The sequence below is a fragment of the Oryctolagus cuniculus genome, chromosome 2 (assembly GCF_964237555.1).
Source record: "Oryctolagus cuniculus chromosome 2, mOryCun1.1, whole genome shotgun sequence".
NCBI classification, from domain to species: domain Eukaryota; kingdom Metazoa; phylum Chordata; class Mammalia; order Lagomorpha; family Leporidae; genus Oryctolagus; species Oryctolagus cuniculus.
The window spans coordinates 173705925-173718636 of record NC_091433.1 but is presented as its reverse complement, the minus strand read 5'-3'; the positions used below and the strand labels follow the sequence as shown (position 1 = coordinate 173718636).

Here is a 12712-nt window from a genome sequence, read left to right as displayed (position 1 = left end):
TGGCAGAGGTGACACAATTAGTAAGTGGCTGAGCCAGTTTATAAATTTGGGACAGATTCGGAAGCCCATGTTCTTTCATTTGGAGAGCGTCTTCAGTTTTATGAGCCAGTTACTTCACATCTACAGTCTTGTCTAAATTTAGCAGGGGCAAACTCATTCTTCTGCAGATCTGCCTTGAGTCTTCCGTCTCCTATGCTTCTCTAGCTCTGGGAGGGTAGCTTCCAGCACCAGAGCATGCCAGGGTGTGCAGGGCTCAGAGAACGGTGGCACTCTTGTTGGCTGTAATTGCACTCTTATTAGGTCATAAGTTGTCATCAAACTGACCTGGCCTTTGTCTGAATCCCACTGGACAGTTTTGGTCTCAGTATCGGTATTGGAAATGTCAGTGTGGTAAATGGCCTTCAACAGGGAGGAGGGAGGCTGAGAACAAAGTCTCCTTCAAATGAATTGCTAGTGGACGGCAGTTAACAGAGTCAACACCTCACTTGCTTTAAATCTGGAGTGGCTGTGAAAGAGAGAGAATCTGCTGGATCGAAGAAGAAGCAATCTGATTCATTTGAATTAATTTTTATCTCCCAGGTGGAGGTCCCTAGCATCACCCTCCCATTCTCTGATCCCTATGCACAGCCCCCATAACCCCAAAGGACAAAACACTAGTCCATGGTGGGCAGTGCCTACACTTCCTCTTCCTCTAGTTTAATTAAAACTACTAGTCCTGGGGTCACTGAGCCTCAGAATATCTGTGACCTGAGATCTTTAACCCACCTACACCTGAAGGAGTTGCTAGCTGGTGCTCAGAGTGAGGGCAACATCTCCTTTCTGTGACAGCAAACTCCAGCTATGAGCTCTTGTAAACGGCAGATTCAGGGGTCTGGGTGAAGGACCCGAAGCCCCAGGTCAATGCTTACAAAGCCGCATGCCAACTGGCGTCACCGTTCATCTTACCTTGAGCCTCTGGCCCTTGTTTTTCAGAAGTGGATCCACCAAGATGGCAATTTAAATATGTGTGAGGAGAATGTGGATTGTAGAGTTTGACATTTAGTCTATAAAAGGTAGCTTTTCTGCTCCAGATCCATTTGCTTGCCCCCTTTTAGAAACAATTCCTGTTCCCTTTTGGTCTGGGACAGATCGCACCAACCACTGAAAGCCCAGTACACCCGGCAGGATCACTGCTGTGCTGAGTACACACGGTGGGACCACGTGCTGCTGAGTACACATGGCAGGATCTCTGCTGTGCTCAGTACACGCGGCAGGATCACTGCTGTGCTGAGTACACACGGCAGGATCACTGCTGTGCTCAGTACACGCAGCAGGATCACTGTTGTGCTGAGTACACGCGGCAGGATCACTGCTGTGCTCAGTACACGCGGCAGGATCACTGCTGTGCTGAGTACACACGGTGGGACCACGTGCTGCTGAGTACAAATGGCAGGACCACTGCTGTGCTCAGTACATGCGGCAGGATCACTGCTGTGCTCAGTACACATGGCAGGACCACTGCTGTGCTCAGTACACGTGGCAGGATCACTGCTGTGCTCAGTACACACGGCAGGATCACTGCTGTGCTGAGTACACATGGCAGGATCACTGCTGTGCTCAGTACACGCGGCAGGACCACTGCTGTGCTCAGTACATGCGGCAGGATCACTGCTGTGCTCAGTACACGCGGCAGGATCACTGCTGTGCTGAGTACACATGGCAGGATCACTGCTGTGCTCAGTACATGCGGCAGGATCTCTGCTGTGCTGAGTACACACGGTGGAACCACGTGCTGCTGAGTACACATGGCAGGACCACTGCTGTGCTCAGTACACGCGGCAGGATCACTGCTGTGCTCAGTACACCCGGAAGAATCACTGCTGTGCTGAGTACACATGGTGGGACCACGTGCTGCTCAGTACACATGGCAGGACCACTGCTGTGCTCAGTACATGCGGCAGGATCACTGCTGTGCTCAGTACACGCGGCAGGATCACTGCTGTGCTGAGTACACACGGTGGAACCACGTGCTGCTGAGTACACATGGCAGGACCACTGCTGTGCTCAGTACACGCGGCAGGATCACTGCTGTGCTCAGTACATGCGGCAGGATCACTGCTGTGCTCAGTACATGTGGCAGGATCTCTGCTGTGCTGAGTACACACGGTGGAACCACGTGCTGCTGAGTACACATGGCAGGACCACTGCTGTGCTCAGTATACGCGGCAGGATCACTGCTGTGCTCAGTACACCCGGCAGAATCACTGCTGTGCTGAGTACACACGGTGGGACCACGTGCTGCTGAGTACACATGGCAGGACCACTGCTGTGCTCAGTACATGCGGCAGGATCACTGCTGTGCTGAGTACACACTGCAGGACCACGTGCTTTGCTGAGTACACACAGCAGGATCACTGCTGTGCTCAGTACACACGGCAGGACCACGTGCTTTGCTGAGTACACACGGCAAGATCACTGCTGTGCTCAGTACATGCGGCAGGATCACTGCTGTGCTGAGTACATGCAGCAGGATTACTGCTGTGCTGAGTACACATGGCAGGACCACTGCTGTGCTCAGTACATGCGGCAGGACCACTGCTGTGCTCAGTATACGCGGCAGGATCTCTGCTGTGCTGAGTACACACGGTGGGACCACGTGCAGCTGAGTATACATGGCAGGACCACTGCTGTGCTCAGTACACGCGGCAGGATCACTGCTGTGCTGAGTACACACGGCAGGATCACTGCTGTGCTCAGTACATGTGGCAGGATCACTGCTGTGCTGAGTACACATAGCAGGATCACTGCTGTGCTGAGTACACATGGCAGGATCACTGCTGTGCTGAGTACACGCGGCAGGAGCACGTGCTTTGCTGAGTAAACATGGCAGGATCACTGCTGTGCTGAGTACACACGGCAGGACCATGTGCTGCTGAGTACACACGGCAGGACCACTGCTGTGCTGAGTACACATGGCAGGACCATGTGTTGTGCTGAGTACTCATGGCAGGATCATGGGCTGCTGCTGAGTCAGGCCGTCTTCATTCAAGCACTGCCTGCTTCAGGCCGACAGGTGGCAGAGCGGAGCCATCCTGGGAAGACCAGTGGCAGCAGAACTCCAGGGGCTGCTGCTCTATTTCAGAGCCAGGCAGAGTTAGGGAGCTGCTGGGCCAGTACTCTCAGCTTAAAGGTGAGGAAACCGAGGACAAACCAAGGTCACAGAGGTCACTGGTGCAGACTCCAAATAGGAACCAGACTCCCTCTGTTTACCGAAGGATTTGTCATCCACTTTATCAACTTGCTTCAGGATTACCCTCAATAGAGAACTGGGTATGAGTGGGACCTGGGCACCAGTCCTGATGGATGCCATTTTGCCAGCATTTTACCTCTTTGATTTTCAATTTCTCTCCTTGTAAAAAGCCAGGAATGGAGGATGATGATAATAAGTCCCATCTTACCCATCCTGCAGGTTTTCTTGTTAATAAGCAAAAATAAATGTCAAATGAGAAGGTAAGACAAAATCCATCAAGAGGGAATGCTACAAACATATACAGCCTGGGCCAGCGCTGCGGCTCACTAGACTAATCCTCCACCTGCGGCGCCGGCACACCGGGTTCTAGTCCCAGTTGGGGTGCTGGATTCTGTCCCAGTTGCTCCTCTTCCAGTCCAGTTCTCTGCTGTGGCCTGGGAGGGCAGTGGAGGATGGCCCAGGTGCTTGGGCCCTGCACCCACATGGGAGACCAGGAGGAAACACCTGGCTCCTGGCTTCGGATCGGTGCAGCGTGCCAGCCGTGGCAGCCATTTGGGGGGTGAACCAATGGAAAAAGGAAGACTTTTCTCTCTGTCTCTCTCTCTCTCTCTCACTGTCTAACTCTGCCTGTCAGAAAAAAAAAAAAAAATAAAGCCTGACTGTTATTCAGGGCTAATGTGGGTTGTTGCGTTTTCTTTCTATGGATAACAGAGACAGTCAACTGGACCAGAGCAGAGAGGTGGGAGATGAGTGCTCATGAGCATCGAAAACCTGTGGAGACTTCTCTAGCTCCTCGTAACCTGCAGAAGGTGTGTGCATGTGAACATGTGTGCGTACACGTATGGGCATGCGCATCTGCAGGGGTGTCTTGGGTAAAGGGCTAGGGAGGAGGAAAATCAGAGCCCTTTTCTGCGTTCTGGTGACGGGGGTTAAGGGAGGGGTAGGGATGGTAGAGGCCCACCTGTCAGACACGTCGAGGAGCGGCAACACTGCCCACTGCCACAGGCTCAGGCCATCACCGGGAGCACCGTGCCAGAGGATCCTGCTTTGTTCCCTCCCAGTCTTATTCTCCACCAGCACCAAGGACACGTTTCCCCTCAAGACTCCACGGATGAGCCAGGCCATTCGGAGCTGTGGGCGAGAGAGGAGCCAGAGGACAAGTGTTAGTGGTGAAAGGAAACATCAGGTCCCTTTCCCGGAACTCTCAACTGAAGCCTAAAGATGTTGTGGGAGACTCAGCCAAGGTTGGCTCAGTGAGGCCAGCTGGACACCTGCTCACTCACTGTCTCCCACAGCAGCTTTCATTAAAGTTCAAGGAGCTGAGCAAGAACAACCAAGGGACAGTTTTGGAACTTTGTTCAGGTTGATAACATCATCCTAAATTTTACAAGATTCTGCCTCCAAGGGGATACCAAGATCAATGGGGTATTAAATGAACTTATTAAAGAGTAGCTGGAGAGCATTGTCTGAGGCCACAATTCACTTTGTGATCTTGGGCAAGTGATTTTGTGACTTAGTTTCTTTCAGGTATACTATATATTTATTCCTTCCCACAAGAGTCTAGAATCTTATTTGAATGGTGCTGTGTCATGAGTAAGCTAACTGAAGATCCTATGACTTGATATTTTTGGTTACTCGTAGACAAAAGTCAGACAAAAACTATCTACCCAGACCTTTTATTATGGTTGTCATTCAGAATGATGAGGCCCACTTTGCTACAATCGCCATGTTTCCATTTGTGTCTTTATTCAAGGTTTCTATGGTATTGTTCCCTAGACATTTGAAAGTACAGTCACGGCCAGAAGTGGTTATACCATAAATAAGGTCTCTGATCTTTGTGTTTAAAACAATAGAGGTTGTAGGTTTGGTAAGAACTCTCTACAATCTACCACACTTAAATAACTTAACACTTAAGTAACACTTAGAACAACTTCATCATATCATTGCCCAAAATATTTCTTTTCAGCTCTGGTAATGAAATGCCCATTGTAGAAGGGTAAAATGGGTTCTAGAACAAGCATTTTCATCAGCCATGCATCTCCTTTGATATTCTTTTATCTCTCAACCTCTCACAATTTGATTAAAGAGGATAAGTACTGTGAGGCACGGCAGCCAGTGCTCTCTTAGCTTCAAACCCTTCTCTCACAAGGTTGGGTTCCATAGAAATGATCTACCCAGTAAGCCTGGTCTATACCCACAGCCTCTTCACCTATGCCTTGCCCATTTCCCTATAACCAAGGTAGCAAATACTTGTCTCCACAGAGACCTCCCAAGAGAATTGAATGGATTTAATTTTTTTTTCGTTATCCAATTGATTTTCTTACTTTCTGTGCCAGCTACCCTTGCTAACTCTAAACTGTCTCAGTCCTCAGTCCATGCCACGCGATGTCCAACTCAGGATCATGATAGACACATGATTTCTCTTCTTGCTCCTTGACCACAGAATATCGCTGACTTGGATTTCTATGAATTCAGGCTACTGAACCTCAAGGCTCTGGATGATAGGCTGGTGGGACTTATTCATTCTCTTTGGATTTTTACAGTTGATTTCTGGATGCACGTAGCATAATGGGTATTCCAAACTCTCCCTCAGTGCTGATGCTGTCACCTCCTGCTTCCCCACTCCTGATCCACTAACTTGGACTACTTTACTAGGAATGGACTACCACCTTGGGGATGACCTCCTTTAGTGCCTGCCCTACCCCCCGCCCTGTTGCAGCGTGTCTATTAAGTATTTACCCATAGTTCCTCTTCCTTCCCTGTCCTACAGGATGATGTATCCTTCATTCAATCCTGTGAACCCTGTCCCATTCACTGTTCCCTGGCCCTTGCTATTTTAGTCGCAGCCCTTCCTCCAGCAACTTCAGTCTCTCTGCCTTCTGGCTCCTCTGTCTATAAAGATCAGATTTCACCCATGATGAAAAAAAAATCCTCCGATTCTGCTGGTTCCTCTGGCTTGCCATCCACTTCTGTGCATCCACTCAGCTGCTAACAACTTGTAACTTCTGCTTTATTTACCTTGCTCTTTATATTCTTTCAACCTGGCTTCTATCCTCATGTCATCATTACTCTAACAAAGTAACTCTCAACATATCCTCTAACACCTACTCTTGCATTCTTCCCATAGTCTCCTGAATTTCCTCTCCCTCTCCAATTCTCCCATAGATCTCTGCCAGTTTCCTGTTTATCATGACATCTGTAACTCGGAGTTCAACAATTTTCAACGGCTTCTCATTCCATATAGAAAAAAAGGGCTCAGATTCCTCTATAATCTAAGGAAATCAACTTTAAAATCATTCAAAAGTTAAGCCACATGTATCCTCCAATTCAGAATGGTCAAAGAGCTCTAGAATCAGAAGGATCTGGATTGAAAACCTGTCCTTGTCACTTTGGTCACATTGTTTAATCATTTTGAAGCTCAGTTTCCTATTCTACAAGATGGCAATAGTTCTATTTGATAGGCTGACAGTGACTACTGTGAGATGACAACGTAACAAAGTGTTAAGAAGGAACTGTGGCTGAACCAGGGAGGCAGCAGATAGTACATGCCTCGGGGAAGTGGGCGAGCACAGGGATGCAATACGTGACTTTGGAGAGAAGTGAATGAGAAGGGGTGACATGATTTTAACCTCTCACCCACACGCTGGATATAAAAAAGCTGGTGGTTGTCTATTAGCAGAGAGTTTTTGGATTCAGCATTTGGCACATCACGAGTTCTACCTCCCCTTCTAAGGAGGAGGGAAGGGGAAGGTTCTCTTTTCATCTAAAATCAGAAGGAGTGGTTTTTATGCCACAAGGAACCCTCAATCTTAACCCCATGTTGTTTGGGATGCACAGTAGATTAGGGTCTATCTCCTACCTGCAAAACCTAAAGTTTGAACTAGGGGCTGGTTAGCAGCTCTGATGTGGCAGAACACGAGAGCAAGTGGTTGCATTGGATGGCTTGCACTCCCAGAGTTTACTGGGAGAATGTTGCATGAAGACTAGAGGGGAACTGTACACAAGGGAGCCATGTGGGGTTTTAGATCTTGCTTAAGAGGGCTGTGTGGAAGAGTAAACAGAGTAAGCAGAAATGAAGCTGCCAGTATCTTGAGATGCAAAGGGCAGAGGGAGGCAGAAGCGACCACTTGAAATAGAGCGCCAGTAGCCCCAGTCAAGAGGAAAGCTTCCCAGCCACGGTGGAGGAAGCCAGCAAAAGGTAGATCTGCAAGGGAACTAGCAAATGTCTATAAGCCTCAAGCACTTGTCACACTCAGAGAACGCCAATGCCAGCTCCTTGCAACCAACCCCGTGAAGCACGAGCATTCTTCACCTCCTGTCTCTCCCTATTCTCACAATCCCAAAGGGTCATAAGTCAGCAAGATGGCAGAAGAGAAGTTTGGTTGAGAGCCAGAGAGGTCACTGACCTTTCCCCTCATTTTGGGCTCTCCATCTGCAATAGATCCAAGGGCAGTGGGGGAAGGGGAGAAAAAGCAGCCCTGGCTTTCAAGCCAGGCTGAAGTTTTGCCTGATTGGGCATTCGGATTACTGAGAAGCCTGTGCTTTTGTTTTGAGGCGATGGAAGAATGGCTGCAGGAGTAGTGGGGCCTGCCACAGGTTTCACCCAGTAGCCTGCACCTGGGAGCTCAGTGGACAAGGCTCCCAGACACCCTCACACCAGTCTACCCGCCAGATTCACGTCTGCCTTGCGTTTTTTCTCATCTGTGCTTTTCGTCTGTTCATTGCACCTACCAGCTCTTTCCTCCTTTCTACTTCAGTGGAATCTGTTTGCTTTCCAAGAAGCCTTTTCTTATCACCCCTCTCAGAAATGATCTCCCCCTGCTCTGAAATCTTATCACTGAGCCGACTGGGACCACCGTGGGCTGCAGCCCTGCTGTCTTGCCCTCCCTCTCTCCTGCCCCTCCATGCTCCTTGTACTTCAAGTGCCTTCAGGCAGGGTCTATCTTGCTTATCTTGTATTCACAGTAGTTGCTAAGGGAGGGCACAAGGTAGGAGCCAATCCATGTCAGAATGAATAAAAATGTTCCTGTGTACAGGCAGCCACTGCTGTTTTTGCCAGGTCCCCCTCCCAGAGATAGCAAATCAGCTTTCTACTCCATGAAGCTCTTTCACTTACCTGTACCCTAGGGGTCAGGTTCCAAGGCCGGGGAGAGAGGACGGCCCACTTCCCAGCTACATGGCTATATTCTAAACTGCCCAGTTCTGCTATCTTTGGAGATTTTGAGTTTGAAGAAGATGCTGCTGGTGACATGAGCATGTCAGTGAGACACAGTCCTGTTACATCTACACTAGAGCCACGGGCCAGCTGGATGCTGAGCTTTGTCCATCTTCCTGCACTGTATATTAGCCAGTCAGGGCAGGAGACATGGAACTGCACCAGCCACCAAGGGACAATGGTAAGGCTATGGCATCCTTACCCTTTTGGGATCTGTCTTGGTATCGATCCTTGAGGGGATAATCATCTATCCCTTTACAAACACTTGCTACCTACCTGGATACTGTGCATATCTTCCCTGCCTCAGGGACCTTATTGTATAGCCAGGGAGTCAGAATTTAAGTGAAAGATTACAAGTGTGCTGAGTGTAGCAGAAGGTGAAGTTATTGGAGCCACCTGAAAGTCAAGAACTAAGTTGCAAGAGGGTCCAGGCAAGTTCCCTATAATCACACAACCACAAGGCTTAGGCTGAGACAGCTGCTTGACCCAGCTGTTCAGAGTTATGAATAAATTGGGGAATTTTAAGATGAAATTTTCTTTCACCTTATAATGGTATCACTTACGTTACAGACAGCAGAAAACACCTATATAGAGTGACAACTCAAGCCAAAGCATACACTGTCTGACATTCAACAATGCCCAGTTCAGGAACTGATGGTAAGGCCTCAGAATAAGACTACAAATTGGCGGCCAGTGAGCAGCTAGCAGATGTGTTTTGGGCCCATGACTTTTTTGTGCAGAGTCTTTAGTAGGGTGTCAGATCCAGGCAGATTTCTTTTTCTGCAAGATACAAGCAGTCCAGAGCCTACTGTCCTGCCTGTGCCCTACTTCTCCCCAGTAGTGACAGCCTCAGGGACTTCAGATTCTGCCCCTAGGAGTCGGCAGTGCTTGGCTGCTTAGTGTGCGGTCCTCAGATTGGTCCATCAGTATCACTAGGAACTTGTTAGAGCGCAGAATCTGGCCTGGACCTAGTGAATCTGTAGAGAAGCAGTAAGATAGACAGCAGCTCCCCGGACCCTGCCCCTAGGCGACTCTGACTTATCCCACTGCCTTTCCGGAATGCCCTGAAAGCAACTACCTGTGTATCAGCATGCATTCTCCGGTGGCTTCTCACACTGTCCTTGCTTCCTTACTTACCGACCACGGCATACCTGGGAGGCTGTGCTCCAAAGTCTAAGCGTATTTACCGTGTGTCCTTGAAGCAAACCTCTTACCTCTTCTGGGACTCTGTTTTTTTTTTTAAAAATTAGAAGACCAGGTGATAATAACCATCCCTTCCCTGCCTACCTTAAAAGGTGGTTATAAACAATGAGTGCCATAAAGGAGTAGAGATGGAGTCCACATGATGTGAAAGGCCTGGGGAAAATGGTGGTTTTCAACCCGTGCTGATAACTAGAATCAGCTGGGAAGCTTTCCAAACTACCAATGTCTGGGCTGCTTCCCAGAGATTCTGATTTAAGTGGCCTCAGGTAGGTCCTGGGCATCAGCAGGCTTTAACATCTCTCCAGGTGACTGTAAAGTGCAGCCTGGGTTGAGACCACTGGGGAGATGGGGCTACTTAGGGCAGGAAGCAGCCTGGTTCTCTCAGTGAGGGGCCCATCTTCATCTTGGACTTTGAGTAAGAGCCAATTCTCAATCATGAAAAAAAAATACCTTAAAATGTGCCCACCATCAGCACGGTGCAGAGGGAGGACCCAGCTCTCAGCACAGGGCCTTCCTGGGGCGGCCATATCCCTCCAGGCAAAGGCCGATTGTGAAGCAGGAATGATCTGAGGATGCAGATGGGGCCAGCACTCCCCTCTGGGCCCTGCAGAGAGGTTCTCACCAGTTTCTCAGAACTGGAGGACTGAGGTCACCTCTTCCTGAATATTCTTATTACGGCCGCGTCTAGGAGTATAGAGCACTGTGCGTGGTTCCCAGAGCAGAGCGCAGACTCGCTCCCTCTCAAAGACTTCCATTTCTCCTGCCTAGTTCTACGTTGGAGAACGCACCTGGCTCCCCTCATAGACCACTGCATGCAGATACCATACCAAGTACACCCAGCTTGCTCTTGACAGCCTAGTTCTGGTGCCTAGAATGGGTAAAAATCACTCTTGGAATTTGATCTTAAGACCTATTGCTATTTGAGTGGCCTGTGTGGTTGGGAGTCTTTTGTTAACAGACTCTTCACTGAGTCTCTGAAAGCCGCCCTGGGCACCTGCTTGGCTGCTGTCCTGTTTTCTATTTCCAGCACTGCATTCATTACTTCACCCATTTTTCAGACACAGAGTCTGAGGCTTAGAGGGGTTAAGTCGTGGGCTCCGTGGAGTCCACACTCAGCACTGTGCTCTTTCTACCACACCTCCAGTGCTACGTACATGTAAAATGTTATGGCCGTCCCTCAAGCTTTGGGGACATATTGTGAAGGTTTTCTACATCTTTGTTGCTCAGGGTGTGGGTCGTGGATCAGCCGTGTGGGCACCACCAGGGAGCTTGCTAGAAAGGCAGAGTCCCAGGCCCCACCCCACGTCAACTTGATGAATCAGAGTTTATAGTTATCCCTGGCAGACAGCTAGCAGGGTGTGTGTGTGTGTGTGTGTGTGTGTGTGTTCACACAAATCAAGCTTCTCTTACAAATGGGAAATCACATTTATGGGAAATAACACTTGTTAGATCCTGTAACAATAAACTTTTTGATCCTTCTGGACGCATCCTAATAGATATAGGTTTTAAATGGCAGCTTTTGACTAATAAACTCTTTTATATGCAGCAGCAAATGAAACCAGTGAAAAGAGACAACACCAGGAGCACGCCACGAGCAATTATGTCTGCAGGCCCAGCCGGCCTCTCACCGGGGCCTTTTTCCCTGCCTCTTGGTGGGGCCTGATAGACTTCCCAATTATGTGGTACCAGTGTTTGTCACTTTATTAATTAAAGTCCTGTATGTAAAGCAGGAGCAGTGCTGTGGCCAGGCCTAATGTTATTAGTTCTCTCATGGCCCTTTCCTCCTCCAGAGGTAATTACTGCAATTTTGTGTCTAGAATATGCCCCATGTTTGCTATGCATACCTCGTGGCAGTTCAGAACAGTCTCTTGAACTCATATTAAAAAAAAAAACACAATAATGAAATTCAGGCTGAAGTGAGACAAAAGAGACTCCATAATACCACATGATGTCCAGTCCGCATGCAACATCCCCAAAGGTGGGAAAGGCTACAGCGGGAGGTGTTATCTTTCTCTAACCTCCTGAAGGGCTGTACGAATTCCAGTAGTGGGGACAAAACCAAAGAGGGATGCTCCAGTGTGTGTTTCACTTCTGCTGCAGGAAACGTTTTAATAGACAGAGACGCTCCATGATGAAGGGATTTGGTGGGGTGTGCCCTCCCCAGTCTCCCCCACACTGGGGTCATCCAGCAAACTCCTGATGGGGGTTCAGGTCTTCCTCAACCTAAGGGGCCACCCGGTTGTGATTCTGGGTGTGAACTTGCAATTTTAAGAGTTTCTCATTTTTAACACCCTATCTCATTAACTCCAGCAGGGAGTATCGACACACTGGAAAATCCAGTGTTTTTGTTCGCCATCTTCTAATTCACCTGGAAAAATAAACAGCAACTCTCTGGCTATAAATAGCTGAATGAAAAAATCAGCCAAATGCAGTAAGAAGCTGTCCAGATGCAGATTTCTGGTAACAAGCAAATAAAATGAGCTGCTGGCAAGTACCAGACTTACAGAACACTGGATTCCTGGTCACGCAGGAGACATCCATGACCAGGATCCCGCCTGAAGCCACCACGTCTGTCTGTCTTTCTGAGGGATCACATCAAAGCCAGTGAGTGACACCCATCCAGGGACACCCATATGTCCTCTTTGTGAGAACGTGGGTGGACAATGTGAAGGTTACATGTAAAAATCATAACCTTGGGATCCCTGCCTGGTGACATTACGCAGTTAAAAGCATTTGTTTTTTTTCTTCCTTGGTCTTTTCTTTCTTTTCCATTTATTCCCCCCTTGGACATCTGTGACTTGTGATAACTAAAAGATAAACAGTAAGAGTTTGTGGGTATTAAAAGCATGTCTATGAAGAATAATTTTGATCTAGGAAAATATAACATTAACTAAAGAAAGAAGGCACAGAGACTTAGATGGTGTGATGCCAAATCCATGCCAGCCTCTAACGACAGCTGTGCTCACGTCTCTGTCTCTGTCTGGAAGGAGGTGTACAGGGCTGCTCACAGGGCTGGCGCAGGGGTGTGAGCAACTCGAGTTGTCTCCATCACACTTTACTGTATC

At 48.6% G+C, this 12712-nt stretch overlaps 1 protein-coding gene across 1 annotated transcript in view; it reads right to left on the bottom strand.

Annotated features, from left to right (window-relative positions):
- ALK (ALK receptor tyrosine kinase) overlaps nt 1–12712 on the bottom strand; it is a 775334-nt gene that overhangs the window by 95202 nt on the left and 667420 nt on the right. The window contains exon 9 of the mRNA XM_051843042.2: nt 4191–4360. Within this exon, the coding sequence (XP_051699002.1) occupies nt 4191–4360 (170 nt within the window). The remainder of the gene's footprint in view (nt 1–4190; nt 4361–12712) is intronic.